Source organism: Lipotes vexillifer, unplaced genomic scaffold, assembly GCF_000442215.2.
Source record: "Lipotes vexillifer unplaced genomic scaffold, Lipotes_vexillifer_v1.1 scaffold1129, whole genome shotgun sequence".
NCBI classification, from domain to species: domain Eukaryota; kingdom Metazoa; phylum Chordata; class Mammalia; order Artiodactyla; family Lipotidae; genus Lipotes; species Lipotes vexillifer.
In genome coordinates this window covers 2,713,799-2,734,255 of record NW_006789022.1, presented here as the reverse complement: position 1 = coordinate 2,734,255, position 20,457 = coordinate 2,713,799, and the positions used below count along the sequence as shown (strand labels likewise).

General features: G+C 43.9%; 2 protein-coding genes across 5 annotated transcripts in view; one reads left to right on the top strand and one right to left on the bottom strand.

Moving 5' to 3' along the window:
* Window positions 1-414, bottom strand: part of ATL3 (atlastin GTPase 3) — a 50,902-nt gene extending 50,488 nt beyond the window's left edge. The window contains exon 1 of the mRNA XM_007462104.1: window positions 155-414. Coding sequence (XP_007462166.1) covers window positions 155-200 — 46 coding nt within the window. The 5' untranslated portion in view covers window positions 201-414. The remainder of the gene's footprint in view (window positions 1-154) is intronic.
* Window positions 415-7,337: 6,923 nt separating this feature from the next.
* The window catches only part of RTN3 (reticulon 3), a 57,903-nt gene continuing 44,783 nt past the window's right edge, over window positions 7,338-20,457 (top strand). For 2 of the 4 annotated variants that reach the window (XM_007462103.1, XM_007462100.1), the window contains exon 1: window positions 7,338-7,616. In XM_007462103.1, the coding sequence (XP_007462165.1) occupies window positions 7,469-7,616 (148 nt within the window). In that variant the 5' untranslated portion in view covers window positions 7,338-7,468. The remainder of the gene's footprint in view (window positions 7,617-20,457) is intronic. The other 2 variants (XM_007462102.1, XM_007462101.1) reach the window with 2 other exon arrangements.

Below are 20,457 nucleotides of genomic sequence, written 5' to 3'. Positions count from 1 at the left end.
ATTCGTCGGCCAAGGAACCCCAGCGAGAGGCGCGCGGTCCCAACCCCGGGACGAGGAAGGTCGGCGGCGCGGGCGTCCGGTCTCCTCGAAACTATAGCAGGGAGGGCGGCGGGGGTGACCACGGAGCGGGATCGGGGGAAATAGCGCGCCTCACCTGCTCCTCCCGATGCAGCCGCTACCACTCGCTGAGGGGACAACATGGAGCCTCCGCCTCCAGCAGAAGGAGCAGGAGCTCAGAGAGGGGCGGACTGGGGCGGGAACGAACCAGGCCCTGGCGGCGGGAAACGGGCGTGGCCTGGGCTCTACAAAAAAGCAGGGAGAAGGAGAGGCGCGCGAAACCACGAGACGGCGCCTAGACAGCGGGCTGGCGAGGAACGACCGGCAGCCCGAGGTGCCGCGAGCGCCGACCCGGCTGGAGCCGGAAAGCTCAAGCGGCCGAATTCTGCCACCGCCCGAAGCGTGTGCGCGTGCGCCGGAGTCCGACACCCGCAGCCGGCTACCTGGGGCTGCGCCCTGGGAGCAACCGTCCGTTGGGAATTGTAGTCCCACACTCTCTGGGTACCCTCCAACGGTTCCCATTCTGCGCACTCATCCGGGCGGGGAGGAAGCGGAAGAGAGGGATGGGGATTGCCGCGGCTCTTCGACGACTGAACTACAACTCCCAGCAGGCTATGCAGGGAGCGGTGGGCCGCCCAGTCATCCCCGCCCTGCCCTCACTTAGCCTGGAGGCCAGGCCCCCGGCGGAGGCATTGGTGGAACCGCCCACAGATCCTTGACTGCAGTGTTTGCGACGGTTTCGGTGTTTAACGCTGGCCGGGGCCGTAGGTCGACGGCACTCTGCCCTAAGGACCGAAGGGAGGCCTCAACCCTGGGTGACGTGAGCATCAATGTTTTTTTAAATGGTTTTGACTTCACAAGGAGAGGAGGTCGTGACTTCATTATCACCATCAGCAACTTCGCCCCATATTCCCGTCCCTGTCCAAGCCTGATGGCGCACCATAGCCACTCTAATAGCTAACGTAAGAACTTCCAGGCAAAGTCCTTCCACTGGCTTTGTCCAGTCTAAGCCATGGCCATATTTTGTAAATCTCCGAATTAGAGGAGCTTGTTTTGGAGCTGCTTTGGCAATCACACTCTTACTTAAACTGTATGGTAGATCAGTACAAAACAGGGTTCTCCAAAAATGCTTTTATTCACGCTTCACGTGTGATTGAGAAAATGTCAGTTGTCACAATTGAAGAATATTGTTATTTTGGATTTGTTGGGGTAGGGGCAGTTGTCTTGGGGCTAAATAGCTAGTGGAGCTTATGAGAGGCTAAAGCCTCTATCTCCCTCCCCCCGACCGCTACCACCTCTTGGCATCACCATTGCCTCATTCACTCAACAAATTATTCCACTTTCTTTCTTCTGCCTCTACATTAACTATTATAACCTACCCAGAACCTCCTTCCAGCTATCTCTAGGCCCTGCCACGCCCTTGAGCTGTTTTTCACTCCCCGAGTGATTAGGCCAGAAGTGAAAAGGTAAAGATAATTCTACCTAATCTTACCTGAAGAGGTCGTGTTTTGATTTCTTTTCCCCTGCACCTTCTGATTCTCTGCAAACTCTCAAGATTATTTGAATACCCTCGTCCAGGCTTTATATATGAGTCTAGGTTAGATCTAAATTAACTCTGGCCAGCAAGAAACTAGATGAGAACCTCAAGACAAGTGGTTCCTGGGGTTTCACATTGGGTGTGCAGAAAGCAGGACCTACAGGATGTGACACAAATCCAGGGCATTATGAGGCATGCTCAGAAGAGAAAGGGGCCAGAGGCTAATGACTTGTCACAGTTGCAACATGCAGTGTAAGAATTTAAAATTGAGCATACCTCCCAGCATTCTATATTCCCCTTCCCATCCTTCTCCATAAGACTTCTCACCATCTAACTTTAAGTTTTACTTTTATTTTTGTTTGTCTCTTCCCACTAGAATATAAGTAACAAATGGACAGGAATTTTTGTTTTGGTTCACTGCTATATCTCCAGTGCCCCCAAACAGTGCCAGGCAGATAGTAGAAACTCAAATATTTATTGAATGGAAGAATAAAAAAGGTATACGTTAGGGACTTCCCTGGTGACGCAGTGGTTAAGAATTCACCTGCCAGTGCAGGGAACATGGGTTCAATCCCTGGTCTGGGAAGATCCCACAAGAATGCACTTGCCAGTGCAGGGGACATGGGTTCAATCCCTGGTCTGGGAAGATCCCACATGCCGCAGAGCAATTAAACCCAGGTGCCACAACTATTGAAGCCCGCGTGCCTGGGGCCCGTGCTCCACAACAAGAGAAGCAACCACAATGAGAAGCCTGTGCACCGCAACGAAAAGCAGCCCCTGCTCGCTGCGACTAGAGAAAGCCCGCACACAGCAACGAAGACCCAATGCAGCCAAAAATAAATAAATAAAATAAATAAATGTTTAAAAAAATACATTACATCTTTCTCAATATAACATCAAGGTCAGTGTCAGCACATCAGCTTCCCCATACACCGTAGAAGTCTTGGGCACTTAGAACAACACTACAAATTATAGGTACACTTTAGGATTAGTCACAGCTTAGAAAACAACCCCTGTAAACAAGAAACCTGTTTTGTTATTGTTGTTTCCTTCTCAAGTATCCAGGGTCATCAAAACAGTGGAGGTTCAAAATGCTAAAAATTGATGAGCCTGCCTTCAACCATCTCACTCTGAATTGAGTCATGTGGTGTGACCAGAGGCTGAGCTTTCCTTGTGGTTTTCCACAGTAGGTGACATGTAGACATGTTTGAATAGTCAAGGCCACTGGCTTTGTGGTCAGACTGAGCTGGCTCTGAATTCTAGCTCTGATGCTCACTAGCTGGGCAAACTTGGGTGAATTAGTTAACCTCTCTGAACTTGTTTTATCACCATCTGCCAAATGATTTGAATACTCAAGTCACAGAGTTGTAGGTTAAATGAGATGTAAGTGTTTGGCAATTATGACTGATGCATAATTAGTGCTCAAAAATTGGTAATCATTATATTCATTCTGGAAAAGCAAAACAAAGTCATAAATATTTGAGATGCTGAATTATGTTACAAAGCACAAAAATAGAAAAATTGTTTTCTGCAATAATATCCACTGTGACTCAGGATCCATAGCTTTCCAAAAATAGGGTGTTTATTGCGTGCCAGGCACAGTGCTAGGTAGTAATGCTGCAACAATGCATAAGACACATTCTTGTCCTCCAGAGACTCACAGCCTCCTGGGGTAAACAGCCAAGTAAATAATTATCACTCACTGACTGTGCTGACAGCTCAGCCTCCTCTCCTACCACCTACTCGCAGGATCCACATTTAAGCAACAGTCTGGGCACTCAGAAAAGACAGGCTGGACTACTGGCGTCCCTGGGTGTCATTTAAATACCTTACTTTGCTCGTGTATAAAATGGTGTATAGGGCTTCCCTGGTGGCACAGTGGTTAAGAATCTGCCTGCCAATGCAGAGAACATGGGTTTGATCCCTGGTCCGGGAAGATCCCACATGCTGCGGAGCAACTAAGCCCGTGCACCACAACTACTGAGCCTGCACTCTAGAGCCCATGAGCCACAACTACTGAGCCCGCGTGCCGCAACTACTGAAGCCCGCGCGCCTAGAGCCTGTGCTCTGCAACAAGAGAAGCCACCACGGTGAGCAGCCTGCGCACCGCAACCAAGAGTAGCCCCCACTCCCCACAACTAGAGAAAGCCCGCGCACAGCAACAAAGACCCAACACAGCCAAAAATAAAAATTAAAAAAAATTTACAAATAAAAAAGGATATAGATTTGCTATATTCACCTGTGCACTTGCCACAAAAAGCTCCTAACAGTAATTACCTATGTGAGTGTAGAGGGGAAGACCAGTGGGTAGAGAGGGGTTGGTGTTAGAATAAAACTTGATAGTATATATACTTTTGAATATAAACACATATATGGCATGTGGCTATATTAAATTTTTTAATTAAATAATTTTTTTTCTAAAAGTCAAGAAGAAAAATAAACTGGGTAATAAGATGGCCTAGAAAATGATGTGGGAAATTAGCTTTGTAAATACCTGTCCCATAAGGATAGGACCAAGAACGAAGATTTCCCAGCTCAGTGCCTCAGCAGTAAAAATTGCTCAGAACTCCTGAGAAATGGCTGTACTCCAGTGAGCACTTTAACAATCCCACCTGAGCCCTTCCCTGCCTGAAAACTTATGCTGAATCCCCATTAGCCTTAAGATGAACCCTCAATTCTTTAAGGCTCTGTTACTGCTTCTCCACACTCTGGCCCCAACACATCTTCCCCATTTTATCTCCCTCTTGTGCTAATTCAAGCCCTTGGCTCTAGCCAACCTGGGCTAACCATACCCAAAACATCTCACACTTCTAGGCCTCCAGCCACCGCAGAAGGCTATGTTGTGTTGTGTTGCACTAATGCAGCCTATGGAGGGGAGGGGCAAGATGGGATCAAATCTAGGCCAAGTTCTGCTAGTCAAGCCAGCAGTGACATGCATCATGGGCTGGGCTGGGAGGAAGGGGTGCTTTTTTGTGACTGGTCTGCCCAGAAGGAGGTGTTATTGTATACTTGCTCGAAAACAGCCCACGCATTTGCTTCACACCATTCTCCCTTGCCTTTAATGACCTCCTTACCACTCCAAACTCCTGAGTTGGCTTCTTCATAAAACCTCCCCAAGTCACTAGAACTCCATAGTGATTCCCTATACTCTTTTTTTTTTTTTTTTTTAATTAATTTATTTATTTTGGCTGTGCTGGGTCTTCGTTTCTGTGCGAGGGCTTTCTCTAGTTGCGGCGAGCGGGGGCCACTCTTCATAGCGGTGCACGGGCCTCTCACTATCGCGGCCTCTCTTGTTGCGGAGCACAGGCTCCAGACGCGCAGGCTCAGTAGTTGTGGCTCACGGGCCCATCCCCTCCGCGGCATGTGGGATCTTCCCGGACCGGGGCACGAACCCGCGTCCCCTGCATCGGCAGGCGGACTCTCAACCACTGCGCCACCAGGGAAGCCCTCCCTATACTCTTAAATTCATACAATTCACTTGCCATCGAATCATAGCATTATAATTTTGTGTTGTTTGGGGGGTTGTTTTTGGTTGCTATTTAATTTGTATTTTTTAAACTTTATGTGAGTATGTTCTAAGCCCCAACTAGCTTGTAAGCTCAGGACAAACATATTTTTGGGATCCCGCCAAATTTCCCAGGATACCGTCATACACACAGCAAGTGACCAGTAAACATCTGTGGAACAAACCATGTATACAAATAACATCCCAAGCAAGAGTCCGTCTCAGGGAAATTTACTGGTGCGCAGGGGTTGAGAGTCTGCCTGCTAATGCAGGGGACACGGGTTCAAGCCCTGGTCTGGGAAGATCCCACATGCCACGGAGCAACTGGGCCCGTGAGCCACAACTACTGAGCCTGCGCGTCTGGAGCCTGTGCTCCGCAACAAGAGAGGCTGCGACAGTGAGAGGCCCGCGCACCGCGATGAAGAGTGGCCCCCACTCGCCACAACTAGAGAAAGCTCTCGTGCAGAAATGAAGACCCAACACAGACAAAAATTAATTAATTAATTAAAAATAATTTAAAAAAAAAAGAATTGGATCTAGCACAAAGGCCTCTTATGTAAAATATCTGAAGGGTTTGAAGAGACCACCAAGACCACATCAATGTCTTGATTTTTATCTTCTTTTCTCTCTTTCTAGATATGGAAACAGGATTCCTTTCCAGCCAGGGTCTGCAGATCCTAGCAATTGCTGTCAGAGTTTCCTTATCCAGCACCTAATAATGTAAATTTTTAAAATTTATGCATTTATCAGAATGGGTAGATAACTGGCTTGGTTATCAGATTGGATTGCATTTCTCTTTGTCATCTAAGGGACAGGTTGCTGCAGTGTCATCTGATGCTGTTAAGTGCCAGAGTTAGATATTTGCCACAAAGTTATTTTGGGAAATATTCTCTGTGCCTTTTTTCAGAGTGTTTCAATGGCCAGGAGTTTTTTTCCTGTCTGGGCTTTACCTGACCTTAAAAACTGTCAAGGACAGATGTAGTCCACTGACTGTTCTAGAAAATTTCCTCTGGTCAGATCACTTTTCCTCTCTGTGGCTGCTTGGCTGGCAACCTCCCCCTTCATGAGGTTGCATCTTTACAGGATCTGCTGATCCTGCAATTGCCCTTCTGGTCATCGATTGCTGCTTTAGCAACAACAAAGCCTACAGTCTTCATCTTTATTACTTCCAGTCTACATTTCCGTTTTTAAAAGAATCAGGCACATTTCAAATCACTTGACCAGTCGTAGGGAGAAGGCTTTGAATTTTGCAAGCCGACCAAAGAGAAGCCAAAAAGTGAACAAAATCCAGTATAAGCTAGATATCTGGTTTCAAATACAGTTTTCACTAAGGACCTCTTTTAGGCTATGAATAAAATTCAATTACGTGTCTTTTGTGCCATATTCTCAATTTTTAGTACCTCATTTTACCATCCCCCATAACCACAGCCAGGATGTTATCTCCTGGCTCTTCCTTTTTCATTAGCTCAGCGTTTTTTTCATTCAGAATGTGTCTTCTCTGTTAGTCTATTTAGAGGAAAGGACAACCTTGAGACCCAAGGTGGATACCTCTTTCGGAACAGTAACGAGATAAGAACAGGAAGCAGCTTCTGCGGCTGCATTGCAATGTGATTGGAATAAGTAATAGTTTTTCACTCTGTACAGCATCTTTCTCCACCTACCAAATGGGAGATCGTGCCATCTCTGCCTCATGGTGATGAGATGTTACGACACATCCAGAAAAATTCATAAAGCACCTTGCAGAATGGGCCTACACTGTGGTTTTCACCATTGGAGTTAAGAGCGGGAACGCATCAGACAAAAGACATCGGCTCTGGAATCTGTGGGAAAGATATTCTCCACTAATGGAAGCAAAAAGAAACTCCTATCGTTAAAACACATAATCAGCCTACGCTAAAACATTCACAAAACGAGTCGTGAAGCAACAGTAAGCCGCAGGCCCCCCTCCCACTTCGGCCGCAGTGGTGGGCGGGGCTTGATGCTTGGCCACGCCCCTTGCGCCTGGTCCCCGAGGGGCACGGCCCACCCCAGCCACTGGCCAGGGCGCTGGGCGAAGCCGGTTTTGCCCCTCCTTCCCTGTTAGAGCGCGGAGGGACAGTTCTTGCGCCTGCGCCCTGCGTCGCTGGGCGCCTCAACTAGACCGCCTCCCGCCCGCGCCACCAGCCCGAGGGCCCTTTGTGCGCCTGCGCGCTCGCGCTTCCGCCCTCTCGCGGCGCTCGGCTAAGGCAGTCTGTCTGTCGGACTCTGTTCTCGGAGCAAGGAGAGGCGAGGCGACTTCGGAGAGCCAGCCGCCCGATTATTTTCTTTTCCCTCCCTCTCTCCCGTCCCACATCGCTATTCACCCCTCTCCCGCCTTTGCTTGCGCAGCCATGGCGGAGCCGTCGGCGGCCACTCAGTCCCCATCCGTCTCCTCGTCATCCTCCGTGGCCGAGTCCTCTGCGCCCGGTGGTGGCGGCGGCGGGAGCCCGGGAGCCTGCCCCACCCTGGGGGCGAAGAGCTGCGGCTCCTCCTGTGCTGGTGAGGCGCGCCGGGGGACCCCGACCTCGGGAGGGGGGGTGCCTTCGGGGTCAGGGACTGCAAATCACTCTCGCGTACTGGAGGCTTCAGCCCCCGTGTAGGAGCGTCTGGAAAATGGGGTAAGGGGGAGGGGAGCGTCAGGTCTTGCAGGCGGTGAGGGAATAACGGGGTGTGAGGAAAACAGGTTGGGGGAGGGGAGATACTCTGGAGAGTGGGCGTTAACGCCGAGACTGGGCAGGTGGGAAAAGACACGGGTTCGGGGGGAGCCGTCCTCTGAACCAGGGTGATTTAGTGGAGGATTAGAGAGATTGAGCGGATTGGGGCAGGTTGGTGGTAGGAGAAATGACTCCTTACGATTTTGAGGGGATGGTGGTGAAAGGGTTGGGTTGCATTGCAGGTTTTGCAAACAGGTGTTGACATAATCAGCCATTCGTAGTCTTCGAAAAAGCATGGGTTTTTTTGGTTGCCCGTGGGAAAGATGAGGAAGTTTAATGGAAACACTGAGGCCGTTTTCTATACTGTTTTCATCTGCCTTTAATTTTTTGTGGCCCGACACCGAATGCCCGATTTTTCTGAGGCTCCGAGGTAGAAGGAGGCGTGATGAGAATAGCTCAGGGAAGATTTGGGAGGGAGCTGCTGGTGGTCCAAGATGGATCCGTGGCTGCATCTGCAACACAGCCTGCTCTTCACTGGCGCGGCGTGGGGGTGGGGACACGAGGGTAGCTGCTTATATTCTAGAAGATAATAGATAGAGTCATGCCAAGCCATCAACGTATTTTAATTTCATGCTTTTTGTCGGCTATTATTGATCGAAGTATAACAAAAGGGGGTGGTTCCCGCAGACAGGGGGGAGGGGGAGAAAAGTCAGACAAAGCAGGGGCTGGTTGAACCCCCTTCTCCCATCTCTGTGAAAGACTAGGAGGGAAGCTGCAGGCCGCTTTCAGTTTCCATTGTATAACGCGTCTGCCTGGTGGTGGGAGCTGGCTGGCAAGCTCCCCTCGTGCAGAGATCTGCAGTGCAGATGCCTTCTTGAGGGGAAAAAAAAAAAGCACCATGAGCAGGTGGTGGTTCTTAAAGGAACTCAGTCTTCCAAGAAAAAGAAAAAAAAAAGCTTTTTGTCAAAAGAAGGGCCATAAGCTTGGCAGAGTACAGAGAATTTTGCTGTTTATTTAGTTACCTTAAAGGATTTTGAGACGTTTTAAAATGCTTCATCGTCTCCTTTGCCAGAATCTTGGGTTGATTGTTCTAAAGAACAAAACTGATCTTAGCTCTAAATATATTCTCTACGTGTGTTTCGAACAGTGGATTTCCACGTAAGAGCTTTGGTACTCATTTGGATTTTCCAGTGTGGTTATGGCCATTTCAGTAGAAACAGTATCAGAGGAAGCTTCTGCAAGGCCAAGATTACATGTCCAGATAAAGGAATGAAGCAGCAAATTTAGAACCCTTGTCCCCTTTAAACTACCCCTGCTTCTCCAAATTTTTGTGTTCTGGGCAAAGGTCCAGATGAACAGCAGCTTCCTCATATATTTAGCAACTTGGTGTTTTGGCTCTAATCACTTGTCATTGGTTACTCTTTGGTTGTTGGCCCTTTTGTGCATACCTTTTGATTTCTCTTGGTTTTCAATTTTTGATACAGTTGAAAAATAAATTAGATACTCTCTCCACCTTAAAGCCTTACCCATTGCAAATATGTATTAATATTGTGTAAAAATCATTAATACAGTGTTAGTGGGTTCAGTGCAAGATCCTCATTTGTCAGGTCAGTACTGGAAAAGTTTAGCTTAAGACACTGCAGTGTATAGTCATCATTTCATTGCAGAAGCTCTTCCTCCTTACAGAATGCTTTCTCCATCTCTGAGGAAATGTTTCAAGCTTTTGCACCATGAAAATAAGATGAAGTCCGATATTCCAAAATTTGACTCATTTAAAATGGATTCTTGGGCTTCCCTGGTGGCGCAGTGGTTGAGAGTCCGCCTGCCGATGCAGGGGACGCGGGTTTGTGCCCCGGTCCGGGAAGATCCCACATGCCGCGGAGCGGCTGGGCCCGTGAGCCATGGCCGCTGAGCCTGCGCGTCCGTAGCCTGTGCTCCGCAACGAGAGAGGCCACAGCAGTGAGAGGCCCGCGTACCGCAAAAAAAAAAAAAAAAGGATTCTTAAAAAATTTACCTTGTTTTAAAAATCTGTAAGTGTTGATGTCAATCTTTAGCTTCACTTTCATTCACCAAGCTCCTCTTGGTTTTAGAGACTTTCAAAAAATAAAAAAAGAAGAGGAAGTGGTCACTTGGTGCCTGCAGGAGACAATTGTGTCTTGACTGACCTGTCCAAATTTTAGAAATTTAGTTCCTACCTAAAGGTGATTAGCAATAGCACTCTCTCTTCCAGTGCATCGGGTGTTAGTGCAGCTGGCAGTGATGCACGCTTGGAGAAGGTCGGGGCCAGGATTGGCTTCCCAGATTTCTGCCTTTGAAGGAAAGAGAGGATTTCAAAGGCAGAAATTTGAGGTTGAGGTAGAAAATACGTAAATAATTAGTGCTCTTTTCAGGATGAGGGTTGCCTTATTAGACATCAAGTATAGAAACCTGTCTATTGTCTGACGTTTAAAACTGCTTTAATAGCTTGTTGTCTATAGCCTTTGAAATTCTATAACTTGCTAGAGACTATTCTTTATTACTACTCTGAAAATCATGGTGCCAAAATAAAGCTACATTTCTTGTGTCTGTTTGTGGAAGTTAGCTTAAAGCAAAAACAGCTTGGACAACTAAAAAATATTTTAATGCTTTAATGCTTTAAATACTTTTTCACTCATGAAACTAAGTTGTTCTGTGTACTTTTTAAGGCATCATTTTTACGCTTTGTTCTAACACATCAATCAATCATATGATTATGTAACTTGTATTTTCAGTCTTAACTCTTAAGTAAAAAATAACTGTGACCACCTGTTCAACACTGCATCTGTATTGTATTCATGTCCCATTAGCAGTGACAGTATAACATGGTGATAAACACACAGACTTGAGCCCCAGAGACACCTAGATTTCAATCCTGTCTCTCATTCATTGTATGACCTTGTGCACATCCTAAGCCTCAGGAACGTGACCTAGACAAATTTGCTTTGCTGCCCTTAGATCCTAACTTTGATTGAATAACGATACCTAGTACTTGATACATCTATTTACAGGTTTGAAACACATAGATACAAAAAACAGTTGAATTACAAGTGAGAAATCATTTAATCTTCCTCCCAGTAAAGGAGGCTCTTATATCTTTTTCTGCTTTCTAAAAGCGAGTCAATTGTTTCAGCTTTTGACCCCTCATATTAATAAGAGCTGCCACTCCTTTCACTCACCTGATCTGTTAAAGAAGTTGAGGGAGAGCCAGGATGTTTCATAGATCGCTTGGCATCAGTATGCTTAAATACTTTCTGCAGCATTCTGACCATAAGTACATCATGATACATTGTGAAACTCCTATCAGTGGAAGCAAGAGTACAGGAGACAGCAAGAATGGTCATGTCAGTATGGTTCACAAATGCGTGTTGACTGAGGTGGTTTTTATTCCCCAGGAATAGAAGATTTCTTTTAATGCTGTTTTCTTTTAGAGTCAATTCACAAATAGTTTAATGACTATGATCAAACAAACTAGTCTACATATATTTAACACTTACACCTTCCTTAAATTGAAATCTCTTGGGAATTGTTTATGTAGTAGCTGGTAAGAGCATCAGTGTTTTTATTTTTATTATTTTAGTGATGGTCTGAAAACAAAATAAAACTAATATTATTGCTTTTATTGTATTCTTTGGTGAGGAAATTATATACTGGTCCTCGTATAGGAGGCACCTGTTTAATCCTGTGCAGGTTACAAGCATTTGTAAACAAAGCTTGGTAGTGAAGGAATTGGTGATGTGCCATTTAAGGGCCAGGGGAAAGTTAAGGTTTCCAGTTTTGTGTGAGCCAAGAGGTTGTTTGTTCTTTAGAAGGGCACTTCTCTTTAGACTAGCCATAAACCTAGAATTTACCACTTTTGTAATTCTGAGCAGAATTAACAAAAGCTCCAAATAAATGGTTAGCTATGCATATTTGTTGCGTGTACCTAGCTTATAGTTTGTGTTCAACTTTATTGTTAATGATGAATTTATAACTGCCTCCTAAACTGTACAGACTTGTGAAAAATATATAAATTTCATAGTAAAACTTTTAAAATAAAAACTACCAAGTCGATATTATGTTCTTATCATTTAAGTCATTCAGGAGTTGTGCAGGAGACTGACAGCTTTTATTCTGTTTATTCATAACAACTATTCTAGAATTAATTTGGATCATCGGGTATGTTATAGGTGTTTTGGAAAAGTACGTATGCTACATAAGTTTAGCTGTAATCAGTATTGCTTGTGATTACATCATTGAAGTCTTTTACTGCATATCTGAATAGTAACATCTGTTATTAGAGTATGACATGTTACTCTGTAATACTGCAATTTCAGAGAGAATCTGTTTCTTTCTTTTTTTTTTTTTTTTTTTTTTTTTTTTTTTTTTTTTTTTTTTTTTTTTTTTTTTTTTTTTTTTTTTTTTTTTTTTTTTTTTTTTTTTTTTTGACGGGGTTGGGGGAGGCTGCACTGCGTGGCTTGTGGGATCTTAGTTCCCTGACAAGGGACTGAACCCAGGCCACAGCAGTGAAAGCGCCGAGTCCTAACCACTGGACCGCCAGGGAATTCCCAGAGAGAATCCCTTTAAATACTGTATAGGATTTGCATTCCTGTTTTACATTTGGGGGTGGTGGTGGTAATTGTTACCAGTTAGCCTCCTCTTGTGATGGTCTCTTTAAATTTCAAAGAAATATTCGTATCTGTTTTTTCCAATCTACTGGTTGAGTTTTGCCTGTAAGCACATCATCATAACCTAGTGGGGAGGCGGATGGGGGGGTGGCAGAAGGAGCTGTTTGACTTGTTCCTCACTGGCAGTTTGCCCTTGAGGGTCTATTGAAGGATGTTCTGAAAAACATTTTTAGCAAAACTAATACAGAGCCCCCTGAAGGCATTTCAGCAGTGAGCATTGTCTTCTTTTTACATAAAGGTAGAAATATTTGATTTTTTATATCTTACCTTTGTGTATTGCTTTATGGTTTAATTTGTGCCCATACATTAACTTAATTCAACAAATGTTTGAGCATACATTAAGGCTCTTTGTTAGGTGCTGTGCGTACAACATCTCTCTAAGAGGCTGTATTCAATAGGAGAAAGACATATTTTTTATCTGTGAGGTGGGTAGTGAAATAAATCTCACTTTACAGATGAGGAATCAGAGAAATTAAGTGATATGCCCAAAGGTTTGTGTCTGTGTAGTTGAAGATAGGATAAAACAGGGATTGAGGACCAACTCAGTTCTTTCAAATATGTACACTGCCTCTCTTTGAAATTTGAAACAACATGCGATAAAAACGGTTCAGTCACCCTCTTGAATTCAGTTATTGGTTAACTGAGTCCAGTTAACTTAGAAACCGTCACTTCTGGTCCCATGGTTCCTAAGCCGGGTGCCTTTTTGCTCCACCGTTCTACAGAAATATCTCATCAAGTTCACCAGTTATTTTCCACATTGTTAAATCCAGTGGTTACTTCTCTTCCTCATTTTATTTTATTTTATTTTATTAAATTTTATTTATTTATTTTTGGCTGCGTTGGGTCTTCTTTGCTGTGTGCAGGCTTTCTCTAGCTGTGGCGAGCAGGGGCTACTCTTCGTTGCGGTGTGTGGGCTTCGCATTGCAGTGGGTTCTCTCATTGCGGAGCTCTAGGCACTAGGCACGTGGGCTTCAGTAGTTGTGGCACACGGGCTCAGTAGTTGTGGCTCGCAGGCTCTAGAGCGCAGGCTCAGTAGTTGTGGCGCACAGACTTAGTTGCTCTGCGGCATGTGGGATCTTCCCGGACCAGGGCTCGAACCCGTGTCCCCTGCATTGGCAGGTGGATTCTTAACCACTGCACCACCAGGGAAGCCCTCTTTCTCATTTTAAATGCCCTTGATTCCTCTCTTTCCTTCATACAATTAGCAAATCCTATTAATTCTACCTTCAGAATATATTCAGTGACTACTAGTTTTCTCAAGTTCCATTGCTACCACCCTGGTCCAGGCTGTTATCATAGCTCTCCTGGATCACTGCAGTTGCCTCCTAAGTGGTCTCCAGACTTTCTCCCTTGGCTCTCTTCAATCTTTTCTCTGCACGCAGCTGGTGTAAGCCTGCGAAAAATGTAAGTCAGATTATTTCACTCCTTGGCAAATGCTCCAGTAGCTTCTGATCCCACTCAGATTAAATGCTGAAGTCCTTCGAAGGCTTATGAAGCCCTATAATTTCTGGTCCCAGCCTCCCCCTTGCTCACCCAGCTTTAGCCACACTGATGTTGCTGTTCTTCACACCAGGAATAGCTCTCTATTTGCTGTCTATTTGCAGTCTTATATGCTGTTCACTGTGCCTAGAATGCTCTTCCCTCATACATTCTCACAGCTCTTCACTCTCTCACCTCCTTTAGGTCTTTTCCTGGCCACCTGATCTAACTTGCACAAGAGAAGAAACACCTTATAGGCCTTTCCTGCTTTATTTTTCTTCCCACTTGTCATAATCTGTCTTACGGTATTTGACTTATTTATTTTGTATATTGTCTGTCTGCCACGGTAGAATATAAGTTCCATCAGAGTGGAGATGTTTGCTGCTTTATTCACTGCTGTATCTCTAATGCCTGAACAGAACCTGGCACAAAGCAGACCCTCAGATGTTTTTTGTTTTTTGTTTTTTTTTTTTTGGCGGTACGCGGGCCTCTCACTGCCGTGGCCTCTCCCGTTGCAGAGCACAGGCTCCGGACGCGCAGGCTCAGCGGCCATGGCTCACGGGCCCAGCCGCTCCGCGGCACGCGGGATCCTCCCGGACCAGGGCCCGAACCCGTATCCCCTGCATCGGCAGGCAGACTCTCAACCACTGCACCACCAGGGAAGCCCCCTCAGATGTTTTTGAAAGAGAGCAGAGACCTTATTGTTTTTGTCCAGCAACTAAAACTAATCCTGGGCTCATAATAGATGTTCAATAAATTTATGGAATGGATAGATAGTTGGGAGAAACCCTATTCCCAGAAAAATATAATGAAGTATTGCGTGAACTTTCACAGGTTCATGAACTACTATGAAATCTACTCATAAACCTCAGGTAAAGAAAATTTAGTTTTTAAAAGTCAAATTATAAGCGTTGCAAAAACTTACACATATGGAAATTCATATATTCATTTAGGTGCTGAGGAGAGAATTTTCATGTAAGCGCATAAAACTATATCCAAATATATCATACGTTACTGTCCTTACTTCTGGACTCTAGGTATTAAGTCCACTAATGGCTTTAATCCAGAAAATTATAACCACTTGAATGCCACATTTTGTGTATTAGAAAGACTCACTTCCAATAAGGACTCAATGGTAGGCTAGTCTGATGTGTCAGAATTTTAAAATATGTTAGAATAAGTTTGATTTCCATCTTACTCCTAACAGAATCTGAGATTTTGATCTGATACATTTCAAACATTATTTGGAGAAGGGTAAGATATTCCTAACAACAGTAAATGTAGCACTACTTTAGAAGTTGGGTTATTAAAATATTTGTAACCAATTTACTGTTTATACAGTCCAATTTGTTTCTTTCTGTCAGGCTTTCTAATGTTGTTTCTTTTGCAACAAGAGTTCTGCTTACTTTTCCTCTTAGATTGCATATGCATTTACTCCACAAACGTACAAAGAAAGCTTTCCAACTCTTTTTAGTGTTGTAACAGAGTGAGCGTCTTGACTTATACTAGAGGGAACTACATTACTACATTAGTAGGACTAATATCCAGTAGCTACTCAAAGTCTGTTTTTGAAATAACAATTTAAACTTTTACTATTTAGTTTTCACCAAACATTTATTAAGGCTCTATAATGTTCGGGCCTCCATATTCTGTGCCTTCTACTATATGCTGACCATCATATTCTGTGCCTTATGAAAGATACAGGGACATGTAAGGTGGCCCTTAGCCGTAAGGTGCTTCCAGTCAGGTTGGAATTTATTTCCAATAGCAAATAAATTTAATTTATTTAACTAGATATTAGATCTTATCTAGGTTTATTGGTTCCAGAGGACCAAAACATTACTAATTGGTCTATTTACCTAGTTATATTAGCTCTAGTATTAAAAATTAGCCTGCCAGTTTATGTAGATTCTCCCCATGCCTTAAGTTTGGAAAGCGCTTAGTAACTTGCTTCCAAAGGGCACAGTGTAGAAGGGTGGGGAGAAGTACTACCGTGGAGAAACTTGGCAAACTCTGCCTCAGCCAGGGGGTCAAGGTTAGCATCATCAGTGGTAAGTCATATTAGTAGTGTGAACCCTTGATATGGTATGACAAGGATGGCCCTTCATCTCAGTGAAGGGTTACCACCTCAGTGGTAATCCTCCCTAAAACTCATAACTCCAGTCTAACCATGAGAAAAACATCAGACAAATCCAAATTGAGGGACATTCTGTAAAATATCTGAGCAGTACTGCTCAAAATTGTCTAGATCATCAAAAGTAAGGAAAGTCTGAGAAATTGTCATAGCCCACAGGAGGCTCAAGAGACGTGATGACAAAACGTGACGTGGTATCCTGGATGGGATCTTAGAACAGGAAGGGGGCATTAGGGAAAAGTTAATGAAATCACAACGAAGTGTGGGCTTTAGTTATTAGTAATGTATCAATATTAGTTCATTAACTCTGACAAATGTACCCCAATACTAACGTAACATGTTAATGGCGGAAACAGTGCTGGATATAAAGGAACACTCTACAATCTTTTTGCCTTTTCTGTAAATCTAAAATTCTTCTAAAATAAGTTTTTTTCAAAAAAAGAGAGAGAAAAAGACTTAATCATGAAATAGAAATTATTTTGGGAGAGGCAAGCAGGTCCAAGTAATGCAGTGGAGGTCCTAGCCAGCACAAAAAGGTAAGAAAAAGAAAAAAATGGCATTAAGTTTTGGGAGAAAAATCAGTGTGCCTATTCCTGGAGCTCTGATGGGGGAGAGGGCAGTAATTGGCTCCGTTTAGCAGTTTTTACTGAGATCATGAGTTGCCATCAAGAGTTGTGGTCATGAGAAAGAGTGGAAAGATTGACATTTTTTTGTGGCCAAGCTATAAAGCAAAAAGGAAAACTAAATGATAAAATTATCATTTGTTTTGATATTAGAGAGAATTTTTTAAATTAATTAATTAATTAATTTGGCTGCACCAGGTCTTAGTTGGCAGCACATGGGATCTTTAAGTTGCAGCATGTGGGATCTTTAGTTGCAGCACGCGAACTCTTAGTTGCGGCATGTGGGATCTAGGTCCCTGAACAGGGATCAAACCCAGGCCTGCTGCATTGGGAGAGCGGAGTCTTAGCCACTGGACCACCAGGGAAGTCCCTAGAGAGAATATTAATATTAGAGAGAAAAGATGTTTAAAAGAACTGATGATTTTCTCATTTTAATTATATTAGTTTTAGATAAAATTTCAAATACTTTATTTTTCCTTATGTATTAGAAAATGCTTTAATAATCTATAGAAACTAACACAAAGGAAAAAGCTTTGGCGTTAAATTGTAGAAGTCATTCTACAAAGTTGTTCCTAGAGTAACTTACTTCTCTAAAAAATAGTCTGTATTCTGCTGGTGTTGAAGGACAGATATCACCAAAATAAACAATTCACTGAAGCTGTTTTTACTGCAGTTTAGAAAATTCAAACAGTCAGATTTGTTTAGTGTATTTTCCCCAGGTGATCTGACTGGTAGAGTGATAGAGAAGAAGCACAGGCTTTCAGGAAAAGTTCAAGTTTAAATCTTGATTCTGACACTTATAAGCTTCAGTTTTTGTAAGGATTTGATTTATAATCTATATAAATACTTAATTCAGTGTCTATCACAGATACTTGGGACTCAGTAAGTGAAATGAAGCTGTTTTCAAAGAGGATGATTTTTTTTTTTTTTTAGTTTTAGTTTTGACAGTTTGTTGCAGCTTAAAGTATTATCAATATTGAAAATCCAGTGGTGTGAAGACTAATAAGATTATTCACTAAATGGTTTTATTGAAAGACTTGCTAGAGATCCCATTTTAGGTGTCCTTTTTCTCCCTTTAAGTAACTAACCCATTCCATGTAGGTGGGGAGCATAGATATGTGTTAGGAAGTATAAGAAAAATGTATGTTCATAATAGAAAATTTAGGAAACAAAAATGTAAAGAAAATTAATAATCGGTGGGTACCAAATCCTTTCATTTTGTAACAATAATCTTTTTTTTTTTGCCCGGACGCAGGCCTCTCACTGCTGCGGCCCCTCCCGCTGCGGAGCACAGGCTCCGGACACGCACGCTCAGCGGCCATGGCTCACGGGCCCAGCCGCTCCGCGGCATGTGGGGTCTTCCCAGACCGGGGCACGAACCCATGTCCCATGCATGGGCAGGCGGACTCTCAACCACTGCGCCACCAGGGAAGCCCCTCATGTTCAGTCTTTTTCTTTCTACTTGCTCCTTTCTCTATATAAATATGCTTGTCATTTCCATTCCTAAAAATCTTTCCCTTGACTCTGCCTCTCCCTCTAGCTGCTGCCCAGTTTTTAGTCCTTCCCTTTATCATCATACTTCACATACTTTAAACTTCCATTCAGTCTTCAGTGCCTGGCCCGCTCCCCACCCCTCTAACTATAGAGTCATCAATGCTAAATTACTTGATTACTTAATTTCAGTGACCCATCTGAAAGCCTTAACCACTCATCGGCTTTTTTTTAAATATATTCATTTATTTATTTGTTTTTATTTTTGGCTGTGTTGGGTCTTCATTGCTGTGCGTGAGCTTTCTCTAGTTGCAGCAAGCAGGGGCTACTCTGTTGCGGTATGCAGGCTTCTCATTGTCGTGGCTTCTCTTGTTGCAGAGCACGGGCTCTAGAGCGCAGGCTCAGTGTTGTGGAGCACGGGCTCTAGGCATGCGGGCTTCAGTAGTTGTGGCACATGGGCTCAGTAGTTGTGGCTCTCGGGCTCTAGAGCGCAGGCTCAGTGTTGTGGCGCACGGGCTTAGTTGCTCTGCGGCATGTGGGGTCTTCTCGGATCAGGGCTTGAACCCATGTCCCCTGAATTGGGAGGTGGATTCTTAACCACTGTGCCACCAGGGAAGCCCCACTCATTGGCTTTTGACTCTGTTAATCGTTCCCTGAAGCTTTCTCCAAGTGACACCATTTTACCCCACATTGACTCCTTTCTGTCTCCTTCACAGATAGTTCTTTCTTGCTCCTCTTTAAATATTGGGAGTGTATCTCAAGATTCCATTGTTAACAGCTCTCTGATTCTCCCTGGACAAATTCATTCACTCCAGTGGTTTCAGTTCTCACCCAGATGTTAACTCCCAGATGTTTATCTATAACCCTTACCTGTCTCCTGAGCTTATTCATATTGGCAAACAGTTTCCTCTTTGATATGCCTTAGACAACTTATTTTTTAGTGGAAATTAATATAAAGAATTCCTTTTCCTCTGTTTAATTCCCCAACCAAGTGGCATTTCATGTAGTCCTTTGATTTTTGCTTCTCCAGTCTCCAACATCCAATGACCAAGTCCAGGCCATTCTGTTGTGTCATATCTATCCCCTTATTCCCATCCTCACTGCCTTAGTTAAGCCCTCATGTCTTGCCAAGATTATGTAGTAGCTTTCCATTTAAGTCCATACTCTACCCTGCTGCCAGAGTTCTCTTTAAAATACATGTGATATTGTGAATCCCTTACCTCCAGTGATGCCTCATTATACATAATATCCCAATTTCATTACATGACATTTAAAGCCATTTTGAATCTGATCAGTTGTTCCTTCTCCCCAGAATGCCTTCCCCTGTCCTGTTCACCTGACGAACATCTCTTCTGCCTCTGCTGCATTCCCACAATGCATACAGCTTTGCTGGTTTGTCTTTTTTAGTTGCTTGTGCACGACCATCATCTCTGTGCTAATACAGTTCCTAGACCTAGCTACTTGAAGATAATATTTGATTTAATTAATAGTATTTGAGCATTAAGGTTGCCTTCTTTGGGTTCAGTTGCCTGTAGCATAAATATGGCATATGAGTACAACATGGTTTTGTAAGTTAGAAGACCTCATGCAGTATTGTTGCAAACTACTACTGGTTATCTGTGTTCTGTATCAAAATAGATGCTATTGCATAAAACTTTATATGTCGAAATTTTCCATTAGGAGGGGTGTCAGGTGGAGATGAAAAGTTCATAGGATTTTTTTGTCATCAGACTTATTTAGCATTTGGATTTTCAGATTTGTTCAGTTGGCAGAGATTTAATGTTGCAGATAATTGCATACAGAAGTGAACCCATCTGGGGGCCTTCCTGGTGGCGCAGTGGTTAAGAATCTGCCTGCCAATGCAGGGGAGACAGGTTCGAGCCCTGGTCCAGGAAGATTCCCACATGCCGCGGAGCAACTAAGCCCCGTGCGCCACAACTACGGAGCCTGCGCCCTAGAGCCCGTGTGCCACAACTGCTGAAGCCCGAGCGCCTAGAGCCCGTGCTCTTCAACAAGAGAAGCCACTGCAGTGAGAAGCCGGTGCACCACTACAGAGAGTAGCTCCCTCTCGCTGCGACTAGAGAAAGCCCGTGCACAGCAATGAAGACCCAGCGCAGCCATAAATAAATAAATTTAAAAGAAAAGAAATGAACCCATCTGGAAACATTAAAGAAATAGATAGAAATGCTTGCTTTAACAAGGAAAGGTGAATTGTTTTTCATTTGTAGGAGTAAATGTGATGCTTCATTTTTTTTTTTTTTTTTTTTTTTTTTTTTT